At 42.1% G+C, this 22,498-nt stretch overlaps 3 protein-coding genes across 9 annotated transcripts; all 3 read left to right on the forward strand.

Moving 5' to 3' along the window:
- The first annotated feature begins 119 nt into the window (after window positions 1-119).
- Window positions 120-3,302, forward strand: LOC135235131 (hydroxyacyl-thioester dehydratase type 2, mitochondrial-like). Of its 5 annotated transcripts, none has more exons than XM_064300345.1 (2): window positions 120-941; window positions 2,485-3,302. In XM_064300345.1, exon 2 carries the CDS (start codon window positions 2,567-2,569, stop codon window positions 3,077-3,079), a length of 513 nt encoding a protein of 170 aa, XP_064156415.1. In that variant the 5' UTR covers window positions 120-941; window positions 2,485-2,566; the 3' UTR covers window positions 3,080-3,302. The 5 variants fall into 5 exon arrangements, with proteins under 5 accessions (XP_064156415.1, XP_064156418.1, XP_064156414.1 ...); XM_064300348.1 differs by having other exon boundaries at window positions 120-925; XM_064300344.1 differs by having other exon boundaries at window positions 923-1,064.
- Window positions 3,303-5,228: 1,926 nt separating this feature from the next.
- Window positions 5,229-9,084, forward strand: kctd6b (potassium channel tetramerization domain containing 6b). Of its 3 annotated transcripts, none has more exons than XM_064300342.1 (3): window positions 5,420-5,559; window positions 6,777-6,895; window positions 7,161-9,084. In XM_064300342.1, exons 2-3 carry the CDS (start codon window positions 6,869-6,871, stop codon window positions 7,845-7,847), a joined length of 714 nt encoding a protein of 237 aa, XP_064156412.1. In that variant the 5' UTR covers window positions 5,420-5,559; window positions 6,777-6,868; the 3' UTR covers window positions 7,848-9,084. The 3 variants fall into 3 exon arrangements, with proteins under 3 accessions (XP_064156411.1, XP_064156412.1, XP_064156413.1); XM_064300343.1 differs by lacking the exon at window positions 5,420-5,559 and adding an exon at window positions 5,619-6,046; XM_064300341.1 differs by lacking the exon at window positions 6,777-6,895 and having other exon boundaries at window positions 5,229-5,559.
- Window positions 9,085-13,433: 4,349 nt separating this feature from the next.
- LOC135235132 (coiled-coil domain-containing protein 71-like) lies at window positions 13,434-22,344 on the forward strand. The gene is made up of 2 exons (XM_064300349.1): window positions 13,434-13,652; window positions 19,742-22,344. Exon 2 carries the CDS (start codon window positions 19,793-19,795, stop codon window positions 20,876-20,878), a length of 1,086 nt encoding a protein of 361 aa, XP_064156419.1. The 5' UTR covers window positions 13,434-13,652; window positions 19,742-19,792; the 3' UTR covers window positions 20,879-22,344.
- The last annotated feature ends 154 nt before the right edge of the window (window positions 22,345-22,498 follow it).

Consider the following 22,498-nt stretch of genomic DNA (forward strand, 5'->3'; position numbering starts at 1 on the left):
AACCGTGATTCCAATAATTATGTTTCTAATTATGTGTGTGTATATATACACTCTGTTGCCATGTAAAGTACACCTGCTAGTTAACGCAAATAGCCTGCACCTGAATATGAAGAGGTTTAGTTTAGTTGGTGTTCAACCAAACGTTAGGATGGGTGGTCTAAGCATGATCAAAGCAACTTAAACTGTGGTGTGATTGTTGGTGCCAGACATAGTGGTTCCAGCATCTCAGAAACAGCTGCACTCCTGGGATTTTTACACTCAAGAGTCTCTAGAGTTTACAGAAAATGGCGAGATGAAGATCATTGCCATAGGGACTTGCTATCTGAACTTAAATAGATCCTGTGAATTCTGTGTAAATCAGAAATGCTGGGAATCTTCATGGGTCCTATTGGACAATCTGTGTCAATTCCAGGTCTAGACCTACGTATCCTTCTAATTCCTTATAAATAAAAGAACAAAGCTCTGTTTCTTACACAATATCGTGTCCGAATTGACGTATTGTGCAAATGGTCGCTTGAAAACTGAAATAACTGCTTTTTAAAAATGTAAAAACATGGGTTTTGTCTATCGTAGGGCGTTCTGTTGCGCTGATTCACATAATTCACTGAAGACTCCTACTGCTGAGCGATTCGCATGTTGTACAGATATGTGAATTTTCGCGAGCAGAATCATTTCGGATAATTCTGCAGACTTTACTCGTAACATTCTGTATCCGTCACAGAGGCGTTATTTCAAGTGAGAACACGAGCAAAATCACTTAATCAAACATCCTGTGTCCAGCGGCAAACTCCCGGTACTTTAAGTTGAACAAATCTACCAATCCATAGATACATTCTATTCATCTGCGAAGAATCTACATTGACCCCTGTCGTCACTTCCTTTGACGACGACACACCCCCTTCCGACAACCAATGAAGTGATTCAGGTCCGGTGTGAATCTGGTACTGTTCTTGTGTATCTACACGCTGTTGATATTGTAAGAATAAACAGAATGTCCACAATGTATTTTTTAATGTAAGAGTCAACCGACCAACATCAATAATAACACGTCGTGTCTGCTTTCTGTAAGTTTATTTGTTCATCTTTAACTGTGCTTTCGACCACCATGCGAGACAGCACACTAATACAAACACCCGTTGTATTTCGTGTTCAATTTGAAGAACTTTTCGAATCAGAGATGTCTTTTGCCCACTAGCTTGTAGCTCCACTTCAGTCTTACAGACAGTGGGTTTCTTGTTTTATGGTACTTACAATATTATTTCATAACATTCAAATGGTCATGGGTAGCCCTAATGACCCAATGCTTTCCCAGAAGTATGCTGCCAATGACAGTAGGTTATATCAACTCGGTTGCATTGTATCTCGACACTGTTGGTTTGGAAGTAACGTTAGCTACCGCCAGCGACTCTGGTTCTGCTTTTACAGTTAATAACCTATTCTATTTGCCAAACTGACAAACATGAATAGCTCCCTGTTGTTGTTTTAAATTGTTTCAAAGTGCTTAGAGCAAATTGGCATGAGTCGCCCTTGCAAAGAAGATGGGTCTGCGGTGATATGATATAGACTCTTGTGCAAAGGCGCATTCGGCGCTCCTCTATGATTTATTTATTTTGTTTTGCAAGGCTCTGTACAGAGACGCCTATTTCGTTTACAGACGGACTCCACGTTGACGGTTCCAAACGTTACATAATCACAGCGCTCGGTAGTATGTAAAAAGAGCAAGGCATTGTCGATACATTTTAGTGGAAAGTAAGTAGGCTCCGTACAACGGATTACGACATAAATTTAACTTGCGCGTTCAGAAGGGAAAGTGAAATTTGACACTGTAATAATAACCTTTTTCCTCCTCCTTAAATTAGTGGTGAAATTATATAGGGCATTTGGCATAATTTCTGATCAGTCCACAGGGAGTCATGCCCTGCTAGCCTCTCAAGCGGTTTATTTATTTTTTGTATTTTAACTGATCTGAACAGTTTCCACATAAAACTGTTAAACAGCCTACACACTGAGTGCGGTCGAGAGAACGGAATCATAAGCACTTTGATGGAGAGCAGGCTCATGTTAGCGTTAAGGTTGATCAATTTCATTTCCTGTCTTTTGACGCTTTTGGTAAATGCAGACATTTCGCTTAAAAGTTTTTTGTGATTGATACAGTATTATGTATTAAGTGCCATGTATGAGCAGTAGAGGGTAGTAGCAAGCGTCTTCTGTTTGATGAGTCAGCAGAAACAAGCCTACCAAGGCACCAGGCTCCAGCGAGGGCCCGCTTAAAGGGTGCAGTAAGGTTGTTGAAACACTTTTGTTTATATTTGGTAAATATGTTTATATTTCATAAGTAACCGTGTTCAGGCTGTACTCACTGTGTTTATAATGTGTAACAATGTTCTGGCTGTACTCGCAGTGTTTATGATCTGTAACAGTGTTCAGACTGTACTCACTGTGTTTATAATCAGCTTTTCACTGTTTCTGATTGGTTTTGTGCAGAAACCGCTGCAGACTGGAGCCTGCCGGTTACCTAGGTAACAGCAGAGGCAGTACGAGACCAGAGCAGCACTGAAACTGTCAGATGGCCTGGAGAGGTTGTGTCCTGCGCCGGCAGCTCAGAGATGTCTACCAAACTGTTGCCCCGGTTACGGTTAGCACGGCTACCATCAGCCGAATTAAAGAATCTCAGAGGCGGTTCCTCCATGTGGGAGAGCGGGCCTCTCTCACCAAGGCCTTCAGTGCCAGGGACGTGGCCACTTTTGCTGAGCTGACAGGGGACATGAACCCCATCCACCTGGACCCTGCCTACGCCAAGACCACATCCTTCGAGAGCCCCATCGTGCACGGGGTGCTGATTAACGGGCTGATCTCTGCGGTGCTGGGCACGGAGATGCCAGGCAGCGGCTGCATATTCCTGTATCAGGAGATCCACTTCCCGGCCCCCCTCTACGTGGGAGAGGAGGTGCTGGCTGAAGCGGAGGTGAAGAAGATTAAGATGTCCTTCGCTCTCATTTCTGTCTCTTGTTCGGTGAAGGACAAAGTAGTGATGAAAGGAGAGGTGATGGTGATGGTGCCAGAAAAGAAAAAAGGATGAGTCCAAGACCGAGTCCGAGACTGAGTCCGAGTCTGAGAGTCTGAGACTAAGACTGCCACTCCTCTTTTTGTTGAGTTCTGTAGGTGTTTGTTTAGTGTGTTAAGGGCAAAATCAACAAACCTTTGCTTTAAAATACTGTAACCTCCCCTCCTCCATGTAAATCTAAAATGCTTTGAATATTTGTAATGATTATCTAGGCTTAATAAATCTTCTGTCCCCAGTACATTTCTACATTTTTCTTTGCAATACAAACGCTATATATGGCCACAGTTAGCACTGGCTCAGTCTGCATTTGATATGAGACCACAGAGCTCATCCATGCACTAGAATAATACCTTAACTGATACCAGATCATGGGGCCCATCCACACACTGCAATGAAACGTTAACAGATACCAGACTGTGGGGCCCGTCCACACACTGGAACAGTGCCTTAACAGATACCAGACCATGGGGCCCATCCATGTACCAGAACAGTGCCTTAACAGATCCCAGACCCTGGGGCCCATCCATGCACTGGAACAGTGCCTTAACAGATCCCAGACCATGGGGCCCATCCATGCACTGGAACATAGCCTTTACAGATACCAGACTGTGGGGCCCATCCACACATTGGAACAGTGCCTTTACAGATACCAACCATGGTGTCAGTGTTATAGTATAGATGTATATCGCTGATGACAAAACTTGACAAAAAAATTATTTAAAAAAGTTTGGTTGATGCAGTTGTGTTTTCTGCAGAATGACACGCTCATTCAGTGTCACGTAACCCTCAAGTGTCTTCATGGAGCTACAAATAATGTCTTCAAAAAAGAACATGAATTCACACATTGCAATTGTCTATTTAAAAAAATAAAATCATGTAATGTTGCTTCAAGATTCCGTGGAATGAGTGTTTATAGAAGCTTTAAATGGTGTTCACATTTACATCCGTACACCGGAAATAATGAAACAAACTAAGTGCACAATCACAACAATTTTCAGTTCACAAAATTTAATCAATGACTTGATTGTTGCTGATTTATTTTTTATTGCCATGTTAAGACTGCTGACAAGCTATAAATAGCTTAAATAATATAACCATAACGAAGAGAACATAGACAAGCTTCTGCTTTCTACTGAAATAGTCCAACATAGCATAACATAATGATGAGGACAGGCCATTCAGCCGAACAATGCTCACCATTTTCCTACCACTAAAGGGTACCTAGCGCGTGCTTTACCTACACACTAGATAGTATCCAGCACCGTATCAAGCCTGGTCTTAAAAACCTCCAGTTTCTGCCTCAGCTACATAACCTGGCAAGCTATTCCACACAGCGGCTACTCCCTGTGTGTGAAGAAATGCTTCCTGATATCTGCACGGAATTTACCTTTTGATAATTTCCATTTATGTCCCCCCATTCTACTGACAGAGTTCAACCGGAAGAATCTCTCGTAGCTCACTTTGTTAATCCCTTTTATTATTTTAAGAGCTTCAATCAACTCACCCCTAAGGCTCCTTTCACTAACTGTGAATAGTTTAAGTCTTAAAGTCTTACCATATAACTTTTATCTTTAGTAAACAACCAATTTAGCTGCCCATCTTTGAACCTTTTTAATAAAACTAACAGTGGAATGATCACTCGTCCCAAGTGGCTGTCACCTCTAAGCTGCAAATTCTGTCAGGATCTTTACATAGCACCAGATCAAGAACTGATTTTCTTCTCGTACGTTGTCTGACATACTGTGACAAACCCCCCCCCCCCCCCAAAAAAAAAAAAACAGTCATTTGCAACATATAGAAATTCTTCCTCACTTTTTCCTTGTCCATGTCCCAATAGTGGGGTAATTGAAGTCACCCATAATAACAGTCCCACCTCCCTCACAAGCTTGATTTATATTTCCAAAGAGCATTGTATTAACACTACTGTCCGAAGTGGGTGGTCTGTAGCATACTTCTATATTAAGGCCTTTCTAATGTTTCCCTATGAACTTAATCCAAACATCCTCGCTAGGCATGAGTTGGTCACACCCCGCTACCCTAAGCCTCTCTTAATTTTACCAGTGTTCTCACTATTGTTGTAGGTTGACAGCTTTCATGTGGGCGGTCTGCACCACCCTATCCTTTGACTCTCTCACCTCCCTGCTCCCCCACCCAAGTCCCTACTTTTACCCTGTGTATATGCTGGCCCAATGCAGCAGTACCCCTCTGGTTCAGGTGCAGCCCATCACGCTTGCACAGGTCACCCCCATGCTCAAACACTACAAAGCATCACCTATAACAACGACTTTGCTCGTCGATATCTCCTCTCCTTACACAAGGAGCTACAGGACTCAGCCGCTGCAGTCTCGCAGCAGCCGGAGTCCCGGGGAAAGTGTGTGGTTGTCCATGTGTGCTCTGCAGGCGGACAGGCGGAGCAGCAGAGCATTCATTCAGTCTACTGGTTCCATAAGCAGCGACAATTGGCAATTGAATGTAGCCAGTGGATCTGTGAAAAGGTAGGAATACGTTTTACAAAGAACAATTTTATGAGTTAATTTTAACCCGCAGTTTATTAGCAGATGAACTGCATTAAATAAAACGAGGTCCGACGTAGGCAGTTTGCAGTGCTTCAGCTACATAGCCACTTAGCTGCTAACGTCGCGTTATAATTGCGTCTAAGCGGACAGACTTGCAGCTTATTATGCGAGTTCCAGTGCTGCTTGCTTTATATCGCTATTCTATGCCACGTTTTCTGTAGATCAAGCCACTTTGTGTTTATTAAAAGTAACGCTAGCGAGCTAGCTAACGTTAGACAGATAATGGTGGCTGGCTAACTAGCATCAGCTGCCAACGCAGAGGCAATAAATCCATTACGCTAAGCAAAGCAGCCACCTCATCTCGAATCAGCTAATGTTTCTTGTTTGAATAAATAGTCAAAATAGTGTTCTCGATGCAAGGTTACTTCAGCAATTACATCAGACTAACACAGCAGCTGGAGAATAGGTAAGTATACTTGCTAACATTAAATGGAGGTAAAACAACACAAATTATCGCCGCATCTGTGTCCTACGAACGGCACGACACCCAGTACGCGTAATTAATAATAGTAGCCCTGTGTGTAATTCTGGTCTTGTCCTGGGAATAGCACTATAAAGTTATCAGAGAATGTCAAACAGTTGGAATTCTTGAAAATTATTTTGGTCGATATAGCTAGCTTTGTTTAGTGGATATAACCGGCTAGCAGCCTACTAAATTAACAAATAGGAAATGTTCCAAAAATCAGACTGTTGGTGAATCAGTCTTTTTGAATTTAAAACGAGTAAAAATTTAGTTTGAAATATGATCCGTTTTGCAGTTTTCCTCCCGGGGCGTCTTCAAAGTTGGTTCAAGAGATGTAGGTATTAAATGTCAACAACGGAACTGTTTTACTATATACCATTATGGAACTAAGTTTGTGACTCATAGGTTGTGGGTTCAACTTAGTGCTGCATTAAGCAAAGCATTTAACCTTAATTGCTTCAGCTATATAAACGGATTGTGTGCGAAAGTGTAAACGATATAGGTTGCTCTGGAAAAGTACCGTGCAATGTAAATAAAAGGAAAAGCTATACAATTTTAATCTAGGTTAGAGAATGCAAGGGAGTGATAGACAGACGTGTTGTATTTTTGTTCAATGCAATGGTCTTTTTGTGTTGGTGCTGTGTTACTGTGCGGTTTTTGTGTATTTGCACAGGTGTTAGACACAGGTACAGAGTCTACAGACCAGCAGTCATCGGTACTCTCCCCCCTCCTGGTTTCTAAAAAGCTGCCCAAACCGTGTGGCAAATGGAGAATGGGGGCTGGGGATATATGGTCAGTGTGCCTTCAGTTAAAATCAGGCTCAGTGCAGACATTTAAACATTACATTGCATTACATTACCGCATGTACATTCTGATCTTCTGCTCTAAACCTTATTTTTCCACAGCTGATACAATTACAGAGTGTTCTTAAGCAAGCTTATGTAATGCCATGGTTACATGAACTCTATCATAACTGCACCCTGCCTGCTTCAGTCTGATTGGCTGTTGAATGCATTCTGTCCCCGCCCCCCTGATGGATGTGCTCCTCTCCTTGCAGATGACTGATCCAGTCACTCTGAATGTGGGGGGTCACCTGTACACCACCTCCCTGTCCACCCTGCAGCGGTACCCTGACTCCATGCTGGGGGCCATGTTTGGCGGGGATTTCCCCTCCGCCCGCGATGCTCAGGGCCACTATTTTATCGACCGCGATGGCCCGCTGTTCCGCCATGTGCTCAACTTCCTGCGCACGTCAGAGCTCACTCTTCCCACTGACTTCAAGGAGACGGAGCTCCTCCGCAAGGAGGCCGACTTCTACCAGATAGAGCCCCTGATCCAGTGCCTGAGAGACCCCAAACCGCTCTACCCTCTGGATACCTTCGAGCAGGTGGTGGAACTGTCCAGCACCCGCAAGCTCTCCAAGTACTCCAACCCTGTGGCGGTGATCATCACTCAGCTCACCATCACCACCAAGGTACACGCTCTGCTGGAGGGCATCGCCAACAGCTTCACCAAGTGGAACAAGCACATGATGGACACCAGGGACTGCCAGGTGTCCTTCACCTTCGGGCCCTGCGACTACCACCAGGAGGTGTCCCTGCGCGTCCACCTGATGGACTACATCACCAAGCAGGGCTTCACCATCCGCAACACGCGCGTGCATCACATGAGCGAACGGGCCAATGAGAACACAGTCGAGCACCACTGGACGTTCTGCAGGCTGGCCCGCAAGGTGGAGGACTGATGCGCTCTTATGCCACGCCCACTGCCACGGCCAGCGCCACACCCAGCAGTACTGCCGCCGGAAACACAGTCTCGTTGTCATGGGAATCTCCGCCATCAGGAATCCACAGACAGGCTGTCAGGTGTTTTCTGTCTTATTTCACGGAAGAAACAAATGGCATTCCGGGCACCATTAATCATGACAGGAGAAATAAAATAATATGGCTTAAGGTGTTTATCATTTATTGTTTTAAAAAAAACTGCTTTTGTTCTGCATTTTGAAAGATATTTCAAAATGTTGGTATCAATAATGTGCAATCTCCAGTGGAGAGTACTTTGTTGACGGGTTCAGGTAAACTGCAATTTCAGGCAACGTAAGCAAAATCAAGCAAGCCAGTATTTTACTGAACTGTCAACAGAATCGGATGAATGCTTGAGTATTGAGCTGATAGATTGACTAAAGGTCCAGTAACATCATGGGCGTGTGCCAAGAAAATGTTCTATGACAAAATGCATTCCTCTATTTCAGTCCCTTATACAGCCATAGGAGTATTCTACCTGTCTGCACCAGGTAGGGTTTTAATAAGCACAATGTGCAGAACTACATTACCCAGGAATGGCTGTTTCTGCGGTGTTAGCAGTACCCAGTATGAATATTATAGATGTTCTGTTTTGTGCACTGCATGATACATTAAGAGAATATTTTGCATGTGATCTTTACAGAAAAGGTGTCCTCTTTCTGAGCGGTGAAGTATTGAAATGTCATGGCAGCAAGTGTATAAGTCAAACATGAATTAGCCTTTGAGATCTTAAGGCTGTCGGTGTCATTTATAATTATCTCAGTGGTAAAATTTAATGCAGCCTTTCATCAAGTGACAGATTGTCAATGTTAGACGGTTACTGCTCAACAACTAATGAGAGCATTCGTTTTCATCAGCTGTTTTTACAGTTCTGTTTCAGTATAGCATCGTACATAGACAGGGCATTTCATTATTTATTTGTTTCACGGTAAATCATGTCAGTAGAATATGTATCTTAGGTTTGAAATGCAAATAGATTTTCATCATTGTACCCCTACATTGTTAAATAACTTGTGTGCAGAATTGAGACTAGTCCAGAGGAGTTGCCCTTTCAGATGGCTGTTCATTTTAACTTGTGCATGACCACAAGATTTATAAATGTCACCCCATTGCAATGGATTGTGCCCTCCACATTGTAAGGAAACAGGTGAATTCCACATTAAATGTTTAAATGTGTCACTTATAGTGTCAGTGTTTTTATTTTTAAATTGGACATATATAAAAGTAAAATCAAGTGTAACATAAATTCACAAGAAACCTCCATAGATTGCAAGGGAGAACCGGCTGTATTTCAGGGATGTCTCTGACGTGATCTTGAACCTGGAACCAGCAGCAGGCGCTGAGCTTGTGAGGCTGTTGGCTTTTCCAGTGAGGAAAGGCCATACCCAGGTCCACATCAGTCTGATAATTCCTCTGCTACTAGCAACCAGACTGGGAACAGAAGGTGGGGTTGCCATGCCCACTGCCAGCACACCTAGATGGACCCTTACAGAGTTCAAGGACAGTCTATAAAAGCCATTCCCACCAGAACATTTGACTTCAACTGCAAGAACGGTGTTCACACATCTGGAATCAAGTCTGTGAGGCTGTGCCTTGCTACAGATTTGCGTTTTAATAAAGTGTGTACATGTCGTTAATCGTCTTCATGCATTTCCCAGAGGACTGTATTTTAACTTGGCTAACAATAGCAATATATACTGAGTATAGCTAGTCAGGTGCCTCAGGAGCCCAGTCCTATAGATTGTAATGGACACAACTATAAAATAAACAGCACTATGTTGCCTAGAACTTCAAAAGATTAATATTTGTATGCATCTCAGATTGGTTAAAATGTTACTGGGGCTGCTGAGTGGCTTATCCTGTTAAAGCTACTTTAACTTGCTTTTTTAATAGAAGGTATCAGAACGGTCATGCTTAGTAGAAATCATAGAAAGAGCTGCTGTGAGAGAAATCCACCACCATACACTGTTTATACCCTGAAATTTTGCACTCTAAAGCCAAGGATTCTTGTTTTCAAAACAAAATAGTTCACAATGTGACCCAATAAAATGAGTCAGTTCACGTCGTGAACCAATCAACAATGAGATATACCCTGCGCGTTCACAGTGAGGTAGCTGCACAACGTCTTTCAGGAAATTGGGTCTTAATTCACCACATGAATGCAGACCCAAATTTCTGACTGGTCAGAAATTCACACAGTTATCTGTCATCTGAGGTCCTCAGGGCAATTGCTCGGGCATCTCTCACACTTCTTCTCAAATGATGGTTGATCCCAGCTGAAATTTGGCCCAATTTTAAAGTTATTTTGTGACATTAGAAGTCAGTTAAAATGGGCTGAAATCATACGATGTATACCTGGCATTAGGTAGTTTACCTAGGCTAGCTAGGTAAGGTGACGTTACCGATCGGACAGATCATGTCAGCTAGAGCCGGCGAGAACCTAGCTTGCCCGCTATTACCTAGCTTGCCCGCTATTACCTTGCTTGCCCGCTATTGTCTGGTTCAGACTAACGTTACACAAGCTCAGTGTAACTGGTCTGCCATCCTAGACATGGCAATATTTATGATGATTGTCCGGCAGTGAAGACAATCATATTGTGCAGCTTGAACCCGGTTAGACCAGTTCGGGACTAGCACAAACTACGGTAGTCCCTACTACAAACTTTGATGTGCATTCACAATGAGATGTATGGAGAAGCAGGGGAGGTTGGAGGGGGGTTGTCTCTATGTCTCTCTTTCTCTCTCTCTCTCTGTGGTCTGAGCCAACAGGTGTTTTCACAACATTGCAGCAGCCATTGAGAAAGGTGGTTACTGCAGCTTTAGGGCACAGTGTATGGACCCCGCTGGTCTGGTTTCAGTTCCAGTGCAGGCTTCGGCTAGCAGCCCTGCCAGGCCGCGCTAGCATTACCGTGGTGATGCCCCTGTGATGAACGGGTCTGTTTACCCTCTGGTTCAGGTGATGGAAAAGCCTCTTCATAACATGAATAATCCTTTTATTTACAGTCAGGAGCACACAGGTATGCCTTGAGTGTATAAAATCTTTGGGTGAGGATAGAGGATCTTAAAGGTTAAACCGCGGGTGAAAATCAGGGTTTGGGGTGAGTTAGGGCAGTAAGTGGTGTAACTCAATACAAGTGTGGAGAGAACAATTCATGCAATTGAATTTGCTAAGAATTGTTTTTAGTAAATTGCAAACATGACTCCTACATCACTTAAGAAACAACAGAAAATTATGTTTCAAGGGCAATTTTTATGACATGACTCTGTACCACCTACTCGTTTCTGCGTCCAGTAATAACCCTAGAAATCTAATTTCACAAGCAACCAGCTCACTATATTTTGACCACGCCCTTTTTCCACGCCTGAAACCAGAGACTGTAAAAAATATGGACAAAGCTACTGTGACGTCACCCATTTACTCTCCGTGGGTCTCTAAAACGCGTTTTGAAGCTCAATGGCGGGCGCGGCCATGTTGTCGATTTGGAGCCAAAACCATAGAGTTAAGCGGTCTTGTGATTTTTACAATGTGATTGACAGTCCGGTGCGGAAAAGCCCATCAACCTGAACGAACGATTGCAGAACTAACTTGAGGCTAGCTGACTGTCTGCCGTTATGTTTTAAAATATATTATCAAATGTTTACGGAGTTTAATTTCCATCCGTGACTGTACTGTGTCATGTAATCACGTTATATGTATGACAATAATACAATTATGTTCAGTTATCTTCAATTTATGTTTCTCAGCAAAACGAATATGCTTAGCTAGCATATCAGCTTGCCAGTGAGCTAGGTAGGCTATCTGTGGTTAGCTCACGCATTAGCAATATGAACCACAGGGGAAGAACATCGACTACACTGATGGTCAATCAATCAGAGATGTGTAGGCTATTGGTGATTTGACTAGGCTAATTTTCATATAACTGTCTGATAGACCTGCTGTTAACCGAGCAAGTTATCGTCGTAGGTTTTCGCCACAGTCAGTAACTGCTACTAGCTAGGCTACTTCATCGCCGTTTGTGGGGTTCACTTGCTGGGTGACGCTAGCTGACCGATCGTTCGCAAGTCACTTTCTACCGAATAAAAATTAACACTGTCAGCGGTGATTAACAAATCTACCAAGTATTTTAATAACTGATCTGCAGGCGTGTAAATATGACAACGCACTTTGTACAGCAAGTTTTCCACCTGGTGCATGAAGACAAAAATGTGTACATTGAATTTCTAATTATTATTAGGCTATTTTTTTCTTCTTCTTGTAAATCATCAAAACCAATGGAGAAAAGCCAATATACGCAAGGAGCCCCCAGGACCGATTCTGAGAACCACTGTCTTAAAATACTCTTGTCGGTCTCTTAAATGCTAAAAACATGTTCCTTTCTAAATGCCAGTCTTACAAAGATGGTTAATTTTGTTAAATTCTGTGTGTGTGATTTCATCGTGTGTTGTATATTATTCAGCAAATAAACCTTAAGACTCTTAATTCTCTTCGTGAAACTGAAAATTTTGCAGTGTTTATCCCAAAATCGGGATTATAGTAGCTTTGTCACATGCGTGAAGCATGGCCCAGGTAGACATTTACGGAATGTACACGACTGACAAGCCGTCAAACACGTTTGACAGATATATTTGCCGGTTAGGGTTAGCTAGTCAAATGGCTTGGTAGCCGAAGTTGCGAACTGTTTTAGCATAGGCTACTGGACTACCAAATATAGCAAGCTGATTACGCTTTCTGCCAACTAATTATTTGGTTAAGTAGGCTAAAGGAAATAGTAAAAATGACTCGGCTACCGAAAAACTTCAGAGCAGGATTATTTTATGGTCGTCTAGTGCAGCTGTAAATAGCACACGCCACAATGAAATCACTACGAAATGGGATGTCTGCATTTTCTGACTTCGCACAGGTGTAGCTACCGTGGTCGGAGCCGCAATGTCAAGGCCAAGAGGCGCCACCTCCCACCCCAGTGACCATAGACTGTAGCCCCTACTGTAGCGTAGTCCTCCGCAGTAATCAGGAAGTGATGTAAACTGTACCTCATTGGTCCACAACAAATATTATTACAGTGCCCAAATGACACAATAAATCATGAAATCAACCCATGGACAGTCATAAGACAAATAAAATACACATATTGTGACTATTTGTTCTCATGAGAAAAAATTATTGACTTTTGTATTTTGTATTTTGACCGTATTTGTACCGTAGACTTACATGGAAACCGGATATGAAAACACCTATACTGGAGCCAACCGTAGTAGCGCTAGTGAGCAATCGGGAACAACAAGACCAGGAAATGAGCTTCAAAAACGAAGTTTGGTTTTAGCCGCTTGGCTGAAACTCACAGACGTGTATTTTACTGTCCAATGCGTGCCAATGTCAACACCCATAGAACGCCTTCTTTCTCCATATATAGATAACACTTACCTATTTTTGGTGGTCTTTATCAAATCTCCACCCCCAGTAATTGGAAAACTGCAAATCTCCGCCTCTTTTACGTCTCCTACGTGTAGTCCCCCCTCCCCCCGTAAAGCGGCAGCCATTTTAATGTAGTCTGTGTGGCTTGGCTGCACTTAATGAAACGCAGGAGACAGGAAGGCAGCAGGTTCTTTAAATCTGATTAATTATATATATATCGTATATATATATATATATATTCCGTACTTTGGGAACGTCGTATCACCTCTTGCTTACACTATTAATGTACGAGTGCTGCACGGCTTGACAGCTTGGATTCGCGCAAGGAGAGAAGGTAAAGCGACTGACAGAGCAGCTCTGGATGGCTAGCGTTAGATAGCTAAGCCACTCTGTCAGACCCACACAGCTGGGTTGGTATGCTAAGCTACGGATGTGTTATCTGGAAGCGCTTTGTTCCACTGTTGTAACAACCCATATCTTGGCTTCAAGCTAACTAAACACCACCTAGCCTGGTAACTAGATAACTAGCTTTTTGCTCATGGCCAAGAGAATTAGCCAGCATAATTTGACCAATTAACGGACAATTCAGAAATGAGATTTTTTGTAACATTAGATGTGTGTGTATGTGTGCGCGCGTGCGTGCGCTGTGCATGTAATGATAATACCAAGGCGAGTAAAGTTTTGGGTTGGTTAGCTGGATTGCTAAATAACATATTTACCTTGCATTTTGCTGGAACTCGTTGACTTGTCTGAATGCCTCAGCTTAATTAATAAAATAAATTTGTTTCTTTGTTTTTCGAAGGTTGTGGTTAAAAAAGTAATTGTTGTCGGTTTGTCTGCTAAAATGGTGAGCTATTTAAGGTTTAATTAAGGGTTTCAGTACCCGCTGGCGAGTCCCTGTGATTTCCAGTTAACGCTAAAAATGCTGGCGAGATGGCTGCTTATGGCGCGGCACATCGTTAAACAGAACTGCTCTAATTGGTTGGCTACGTGGCTAGTTAGTGAGCTAAGTTGCTTAATTATCTCGCTAAGTTAGCTAGCTTTAGTAGGTTCCCTGGGAGGCCAATATGGAAACAAGCAGTTATCAGTAACTGACATTCGTCTGGCCACGTTGGCCGCAGCCTCCCTGTTTTACATTATAACAAATGTAAACTACTAAGATAGCTGCAAGCAGCAATTAGGGGGGCCAAGCACAAAAACCTGAACGAAGCATACATATGAATTTTCCTAAACAGGTGGTTACTCAGCCCTGCACGTTTCTAATGTCTATAGGAAAAAAACGAGATTTTATGAAATCTTTCCATTTAAAAAAATTGTTGAGCTCTATAACGCCATGTTGTGGTTTGGACCAATAGTTTGCAGCCGTCCTCACAATGTAGCTAGTTCTAAACACACCAAGTTTTATCACTTTGTGACTGTCAGGAGTTTACTAGCTTTTTGTTAAAAAGCCACATGCAAATTCATTGGATTACTGTAAGCACATTTTCAAGTGTAGCAACTTTGTTTATATTCATTTTAAATATAGTCAAGAGTACATGCAATACCTCAAGTTTTGTACAAAGTAGTGAAACTGTATGGGGGAGATGGATTTTAAGTGTTTTTTAATTTATTAGAAATGGTGGAAAATCCACAAAGGAAGACTTCTGTTTCCTCAAGACTGAAGCCCCTTTTCCATCGCAGGAATCTTTCCAGAACTTGGGGACTTTTTGTGGAAGCCCGAAACTAAAGCCACCAAAGGAACCAGGGCCGATTTAGATTCCTGGGGCACGGTTCCTGTCCCCCTTTCTAGTCTGTGCTCGTGAGGTACTACTTTTCTAAGGTACCACAAACTATGGGGTGGAGCTAGGAATCATGTATTTTGCTGATTGGCCAACCACAAAAGTCCTGTGAGTTGTCTTTCGGTGAGAAAACCAACCGCGATTTTAAATAAGAACTGGCAGCTATAGTACCGTATACAGTGTATATAATCCACAGTTTGGGGGGAAGCCAATCTAGTGTCATGCACCTCGTCACTCCGCTGTGTAGGTTACCCGCTGTAGCAGCGATGATCTATATTAAGATTTAGCGCACGGCTACTTTAACTTCTCAAGTAGATAAAGCAAAGTTACAGTAGGGACCAAAACTCTGGGGACACTACCAAGTCCTGGTTGTTTCATTATGTATGAGGAATTAATGCAATTATGATACTCCAGTAACACGTCTTATTCAAGAATACATTATTAAAAACAGTCTCAAATGAAAACTTTAACATTTCTGAAATTGTTGTATCAAATTGGAAGCCATGTGGATATCTAGTTTGTCCACCTGTATAGAGGGTATGCATTGACGTCACTTTCCCACCGGAATACGCCCCCTCAGTCGGGACTGAGTGGCAAAACATGCTGCCACATGGCTGCCTGTAGTATAGGAAACTGCAAAACCAGGAGTAAAACAAACGATTATCTGCTTAAATTAAAGGTAGTTGGACTTGACAGTGATCCTTACAACTTACCAAAGAACCAGTGGTCCATGGACATTCAACAAGAAATCGGAGCTATCTTTTTACAGACTGCTGAAAGCTACAGAAAAGAGAAGCGATGCATCGCTGCAATTTGCAGAAACAACTCAAATCCAGGCCCCGAAACGTGGATTTGCGGTTGTTATTTTTTGTCAGTTATGTTGGATTTTTGGGTAAAATCATATCAATCTGTAAAAAGATAGCTCCGATTTCTTATTGAATCTATTTGTACAGTCAATCGCACAACAGCTCTTTCCCATTTTAGATGTGTTTTTTGTGTTTTCGCGGCATTCAAGCTGAACGCTAACGCTATCACTCAGTAGTCTTTCTGCCACTCAGTGGGTGTAACCGCAGTGACTTCCACCTACTGTGATCATGTGCATACCCTCTATTTGTTGTCATACTGTTTATTCCATTCATTGTGTTTTCCTAACGCTCAATTTGCAAGTATCTGGGCTATTAACAACTAAAACCATCTATTAATTGTGTGAATCTGCCATTCTACCTGTTAATGTCACTACAGCTAGTGTTCTTACGCTATAAATAATAAATTTATTTTATATAGCGCTTTTCATGGACTCAAAGACGCTTTACAATAAGTGGTACATACATACATACATACATACATAAATAGCTACATACTTTTTTTGACTTATTAAAAATAATGTATTTATAAACAGAGTATCATAATTGTTTTAGCCCTTGATAAATAATGGAAACGATCAGTGTTGGTAGTGTCCTTTGACTTTTGGTGTCCAGGCACTGTATGTTATGCCACTTTAAATAAAAAGTTGGCTGGCTAGTCTATTCATACCATATTTGATAGGAGGCCTACTACCATTTCACAAGAGTTCATGGATAGTACCAGTTGATGCATTTGCACTAGCTTTCATTTATGAAAACTTTATTGCCAATTGGTAGCATTTAGCCTAGTAACTAACTAGACTTCACTTATACACAATGCTGTCATTGTGTTGAACGAGAATGAATTTAATGGGAAAATGCACATTCCGATTCAGTTTTTTCCTTCAGTCTCTAAAAAAAAGTGCAGATCGGCACCAATGCTAAGTCACAACATTTTAAAGTGACAACCCATGGTCATAAGCATAAATCCATGTGGTTTTGAATACACACCAGCCGACTCAAATCTTTGCTAATTCAATTCTAAGTCTTACATTATGTAGATTAGACCATGAAACAAACTGGTTTTTTTTTCACTTGCAAATAATCTTACTCGGGTGCAAGGTAGTGTATGTGTACATGTGTCTGTGGCAGTTTCTTTTTTCCTTTTGTCTGGGGAATGAGGGGTGCACATGGGGGTGGTTATGTTTGCACTTGTGACAACATACATTTAAAATATATGGTATATGATGAGTGGTCTCGCCCCGAATCGACGGTGACACCAGCTCTTCGGTGCGAAAATATGCGTGAAATTAATAAACAATGGGAAATCTCAGTTCTTGCACAACTGTGCATACGCCCTGTGTACCTGGCCAATTCCAAGGACTGGATTTTCTGCTCTTACGAAGACATGCACTGCTACTACAGCTACCATCTAGTACCTACAGCTACCATCCAGTACCTACAGCTGCCATCCAGTACGTACAGCTGCCATCCAGTACCTACAGCTAACATCCAGTACCTACAGCTAACATCCAGTACCTACAGCTACCATCTAGTACCTACAGCGACCATCCAGTACCTAATGAGCATATTTGGATTAAGCTCATGGGGGAACTAGAAAAGGGCCTTGCTATAGGCATCTGCTACAGCCCCCCAGCTGCAGACAGTAGTGTCAATTCAGTGCTCTTTGGAAACATAAAACAGGCTTGTCAGGAAGGTGAGACTATTATGATGGGTGACTGAAATTACCCCGCTATTAATTGGGAATTGATGACAGGACAAAGAAAAAGTGTGGAAGAATTTTTAGACGCTACAAATGACATTTTTTGGCACAGTATTTCAGTCATCCTACAAAAGAGGGAAATCAATTCCGGATCTGGTGCGATGCAATGATCCTGACTGAATTTGCAGCATAGAGGTAATCAAGCCACTTACGACAGTTGATCATTCTGCAGTTAGTTATGTTTTTTTGGCAAATTAAGAGGGCCTCTTTGGCCAGCAATTTTAGGTGAGCCAAATTTAAGTAATATAGACTGGGTGCTACTTCAGGATTGCAGAACTGCAAATGCAGGTTCAGAAGGGTTATTTTTGAGGTACAATGTAAATTTATTCCAAAGGAAAGGAAGAGTAAGTTGAAGAAGCAGTCTCCCCAGTGGATGAGCAAAACCACATGGGAGAGTTTAACGAAAAAACTATAAATTACATAAAAATGACTGCACTGAGTGTAATAAGGCTGAATGTTGTAATATGCATGCTAAGGTTGAAAAAGAACTATGGGAAGCCAAAAGGCTCTTTGAAAGGCAAATTGCCTAAGATGCAATAAGTAATCCTAAATGTTTCGTTCAATACTGTAGCAGAAGAAGGAAAGGCAAGGAGGATGTCAGGTGTATCAGGAATGAAGAAGGAACATTGCTTTCTGAGAATAAAGACATTGCTGATGCCTTAAATAGTTGTTTTGTTGAGAGTTTCACTCAAGAAAGTGCAACAAGAAAGATATAGACATTCTGGAAAAGTTTCAAAGAAGGGCAACTAAAGTGATTCCTGGTATGAAAGATAACAGCTACAAGGAAAGAGTAAAAGGAGACTTTAGTGTGATTTGATTTAGGCTTTTAAATTTAAAAAAGTGGATTAATAAAGTGAACTGCAAGAGATTCTTCAGGTTGAGTTCTGTTAGAATGAGGGGACATAATGGAAATGATCAAAAGGTAAAATGTGAACGGGTCAGTTTCAGAATGTTAAAAACCATGAGTTTTGTGAAGCCACCGGCATGTCGCCTTGTGAATCTTTGGTCTGAACTAGCCTTAAAATAGTGTGGAATGTGAAGCAGTTTTGAGGGGGAAAAGAATACTGGATTTAAAACAACATGTTCAGATGTCATCGTGGATTGGTAAGCACCATAACCAGACATGACATCCAAGCTATCAACTGCAACAACAATTGTTGAGCTATAGTCTATTCTCTTGAAAACCTATAATTTTATGCTATAGTAAAGCATTGCAGTAAACTAGAAACACTTGACGGGAAATAACTAAATACAAATACTTTTTGGGTGCGGGCAAATTTGGGCAAAACTACCCATATTCAAGTTGGGAAATGCCGTAAATGGACCACTATCAAAAGCATCTACGTAGCCAGTCTGTACAAAAGCAGGTTGCTCAGGTTGGAATGAAAGTCTTTTCCATTAAAAAGGGCTGAACTGCTTTTACTGATTTAATTAAATTAAATTAAATTAAATTAAATTAATATTATGTCTGAATACAAGGAATTGCAAATGGATTGAATGTGATCTCTAATCTGAATCATCCCTTGAGGTTGTCTAGGTTGTCTAGATTCCATGAGGGTCACATGCCAGCATGCTCTTCTCCTGTTGCCTGCAGTCAACTGACAGATATCCCATTATAAGCATGTGACAGCTGCAAGACGACCAAGCCTTAAACACGGCATTCGTTAGATATTTGCAGTATTGATTACGAGCGGAAAATCAAGTTAGATTTTGGTGTTTAAATAAGCCTGAACTAAGATCAGTAACCATTCTAGAATTTGTGGGGAGCCTTTCCTTCTGATACAGATATTTCTCCTGACTGAACTAGTGGTGAGGCCTTTTCTGAAATTGCACATTTCCCTCAAATTGGTAGGCTTTTCCAATTAATTTTGAAGTTATTAGTCCATTTACTTTGGAAATTATGTGCTAAATTAAGCTTTTTGTACTTTGACTCTTTACTTTGAAGATTTGGTTGTGTGGGTTCGCCATATGAATTAGGCTAATTCTGTACAGACTAATATTTCTCACTTTCTGTTCACAGGAAACATCACGGACAGGAGGCCTTTATGAAGCTCATTTGTTGGTAAATGCCATGAATTGTGAAGGAAAGGCTGTAGAGAAGGCAGTCCAATCTTGGTCCAGGTTTGCCTCTGCTGGACAGGCAGCTCTTGTTGAAGCACTGCGGGTTTTCAGTCCCATGTCCAAGGACTTTTTGGACACGGAGACGCAGCTGGTGTCCTTTCTGCAGGGCCTGAGAGAGGAGGGCCACAAGCCCACCGTACTGAGGAGCAAAGATGTTTACGGCTATAGCTCCTGCACAGCTGAACCCCTCCCCACGGTCAGGATCCCCAAACCTCTGGATGCTTCCCGAGTCCCCAAAGCACAGAGGCCGATGCGGAGGCGTGGCAGGAAGCCAGGCGCCAAGAAGAAGGAGATGAACTACGCCCTGCTGAGCACTGCAGCCAAGATCATCCTCAAGAACCAGCCCAAGATCCTCCTGACTAACCTCTCCCAGGAGTCCCTCCACCAGCCCCCTGTCTTGACTGTGAGGCCGGCCCAGGTGCAGTCCTGTTTGAAACTGACAAACATGACGGGCCCCTCCTCAGGCCACACGGCCCGGCTGCAGGTCCACACTGGACTGGGGCAGCGGGGCGTAGCCGTGACCACGCCTCTCCGGCCGCCATCGCTGTCTGGGATACCGCTGCAGACCTCTGAGCACTCTGCTAAAGTGCCGAAAGCCGTCGCTTTGAAGAAATCTGCGGTTATTTCCTGTCCGGTTAAGATGGGCGTGGCCCTTATCGGAGACTCGGCCCCTGTAGTCCCGGAGAATGGCAGGGTACTGAAGGAAAGCAACAAATACATAATGGCTCCTGTGAGGATGGGCAAAGTGAAAGGGGCCAATAAGTTGATGTGGAGGAACAGGAGCACAGTCAGGACTCTGAAAAGGAGGCTGTCAGAGGAGCCCGAAGAAAAGATGAGGAAGAGGGTGAGGAAGAGCGTCTGGGTCATGAAGGGTCAGGACGACTCTCGGCTGACCAAGAACAACCTGAGGTTCAAGGTGATTAAAGTGGATGACTCCTTCACAGACGAGGAAGTCAGGAGAAAAGCCCAGAAAATTTTACGGGTAAATTTATCACCTGTAATAGAGATTCAGCCACTTCTTCCTTATCCTGTATAAAGGACAACTCTTTACTAGAGGACCTGCATGATCCCACAACCTTTTTCCATTTTTTACTTTTTATACAGACATGTTGCTGAGCCTAAACTTGCCAGTATGGAAGTATTTTTGACTGGTAAAGTTACTAAATTTCTTTCTGAGGATAAGGGATCTCATCTAGCACAAAGAATTCAGCCTACTTTGGTGATATTCCTGCTGTAGGGAGGAGTCCGTATCCTGATGCCTTGCAGGGTGGTGCTGTGGAGGTTTTTGTTGAATATGGTGCAGATTTGAGCTTGAAAGCTTTCTAAGATAATGCACTGTGAAATGCCATTTTCATCCAGTTTGTTGAGGAAAACTATATTTGATAGAAGCCATGCCACATTACTATGCAGTATCCATATAAATGTTTTTCTTTCATACAGTAAAGTAACTTATTTCTAACCACAGTACTTTCTCATGAATATTGGATATTTGGGACCATATCCTACAGAAAGTGTACTGTTAAGGATTTTTTAAATATGTCATTTCTTTGCTATACCGTCATGTTTCATTTTGTGTTTTAAAAAATTCATATTACGGATATTAAGGGGAGTGCAGCATTAAGAGAACAGTGCCTCTGAAGTTAATTATAGGCTTTTATCCCATTTTTGTATTCAGTTTGGGATCCATTTTGATATGAATCTTGATCTTACCAAATGATTCAGAAAAGGAGTTTGCTGAATGTAAGCACTTTTGTATGGTAAACAAACCCATTCATTTTTCAGCAGGACTAATCGCCTTATTATTTTGCACAGAAACCGAACTGTAGTCTTCTTTATAGTGCATCAGAGTGTGTGTGGGGGGGGGGGGGGCGGTTTGTCCCGTGCAGGGTCACGTGTAGTCACCCTGTTTTGGGACTGCCCTGACATTTTGGGCTTATTTCCATTTAGTTTTTTATTTTTTATAGGATACTCTGCTCCATTTCTGAGATTCTCTATTTCACTCTTAAGAACTGTATCATTCCTATGTGCACCTGTACTTTTGATTTTATAATGTCCTCTTGTTAAAATTTTTATTATTATTTATGTAGGTTTATTAGAATTTGCATTTTAATTAAGCAAATGAAAGATTTGTGGATCTTCAAAGACTAGCGTTTGATTGGAACTTTGACTTTATTACCCAAACTGCGTATGTGAGGCCTGTATGCCTCTCACTGGCCATTTTGGATCCGGACTCGGACGGGACGGGACGGGACGGGACCACCAGAACTCCCACTGTGGCACTTTCCTTTCATGTTCGGAGACTTACTGAGGCCACACATGCCGTGACGGAGCGCTTTGGGGTTTTTTCCCTTTATTTAAAATATTGACTAATGGTTTTCATTTGTGTTCTGACTGAAATGAGTTTTATTATTAATTTAGTTTTTGTACAAATGGCATCCAACACTTCAAAATGTTACTCTGTGAACAGTGTTGATTAAATGCATTAATAAATATGTATTGTCAGTGTTGTGTACTTGGGTTTTATTGTATATCTGGTCACTGTTCAGAAATTGTGAAATAAATGTTTTTCCCCCTCATAAGAAGGTGAACTCATTTATGTGGTTCATACTCAGCCTTGTGGCAGCTCAACAGCGCTGTCAATCAAATCGGCCTTTGG

Source organism: Anguilla rostrata, chromosome 11, assembly GCF_018555375.3.
Source record: "Anguilla rostrata isolate EN2019 chromosome 11, ASM1855537v3, whole genome shotgun sequence".
Taxonomy (NCBI): Eukaryota; Metazoa; Chordata; class Actinopteri; order Anguilliformes; family Anguillidae; genus Anguilla; species Anguilla rostrata.

Excerpts from the sequence above, each read along its gene's own strand:
- kctd6b (XM_064300341.1), top strand. The coding sequence starts at position 5,254 with ATGCAGCAGTACCCCTCTGGTTCAGGTGCAGCCCATCACGCTTGCACA. Across the intron at positions 5,560-7,160 it reads GCCAGTGGATCTGTGAAAAG|ATGACTGATCCAGTCACTCT; the intron begins GTAGGAATACGT and ends CTCTCCTTGCAG.
- LOC135235132 (XM_064300349.1), top strand. The coding sequence starts at position 19,793 with ATGAATTGTGAAGGAAAGGCTGTAGAGAAGGCAGTCCAATCTTGGTCC.
- LOC135235131 (XM_064300345.1), top strand. The coding sequence starts at position 2,567 with ATGGCCTGGAGAGGTTGTGTCCTGCGCCGGCAGCTCAGAGATGTCTAC.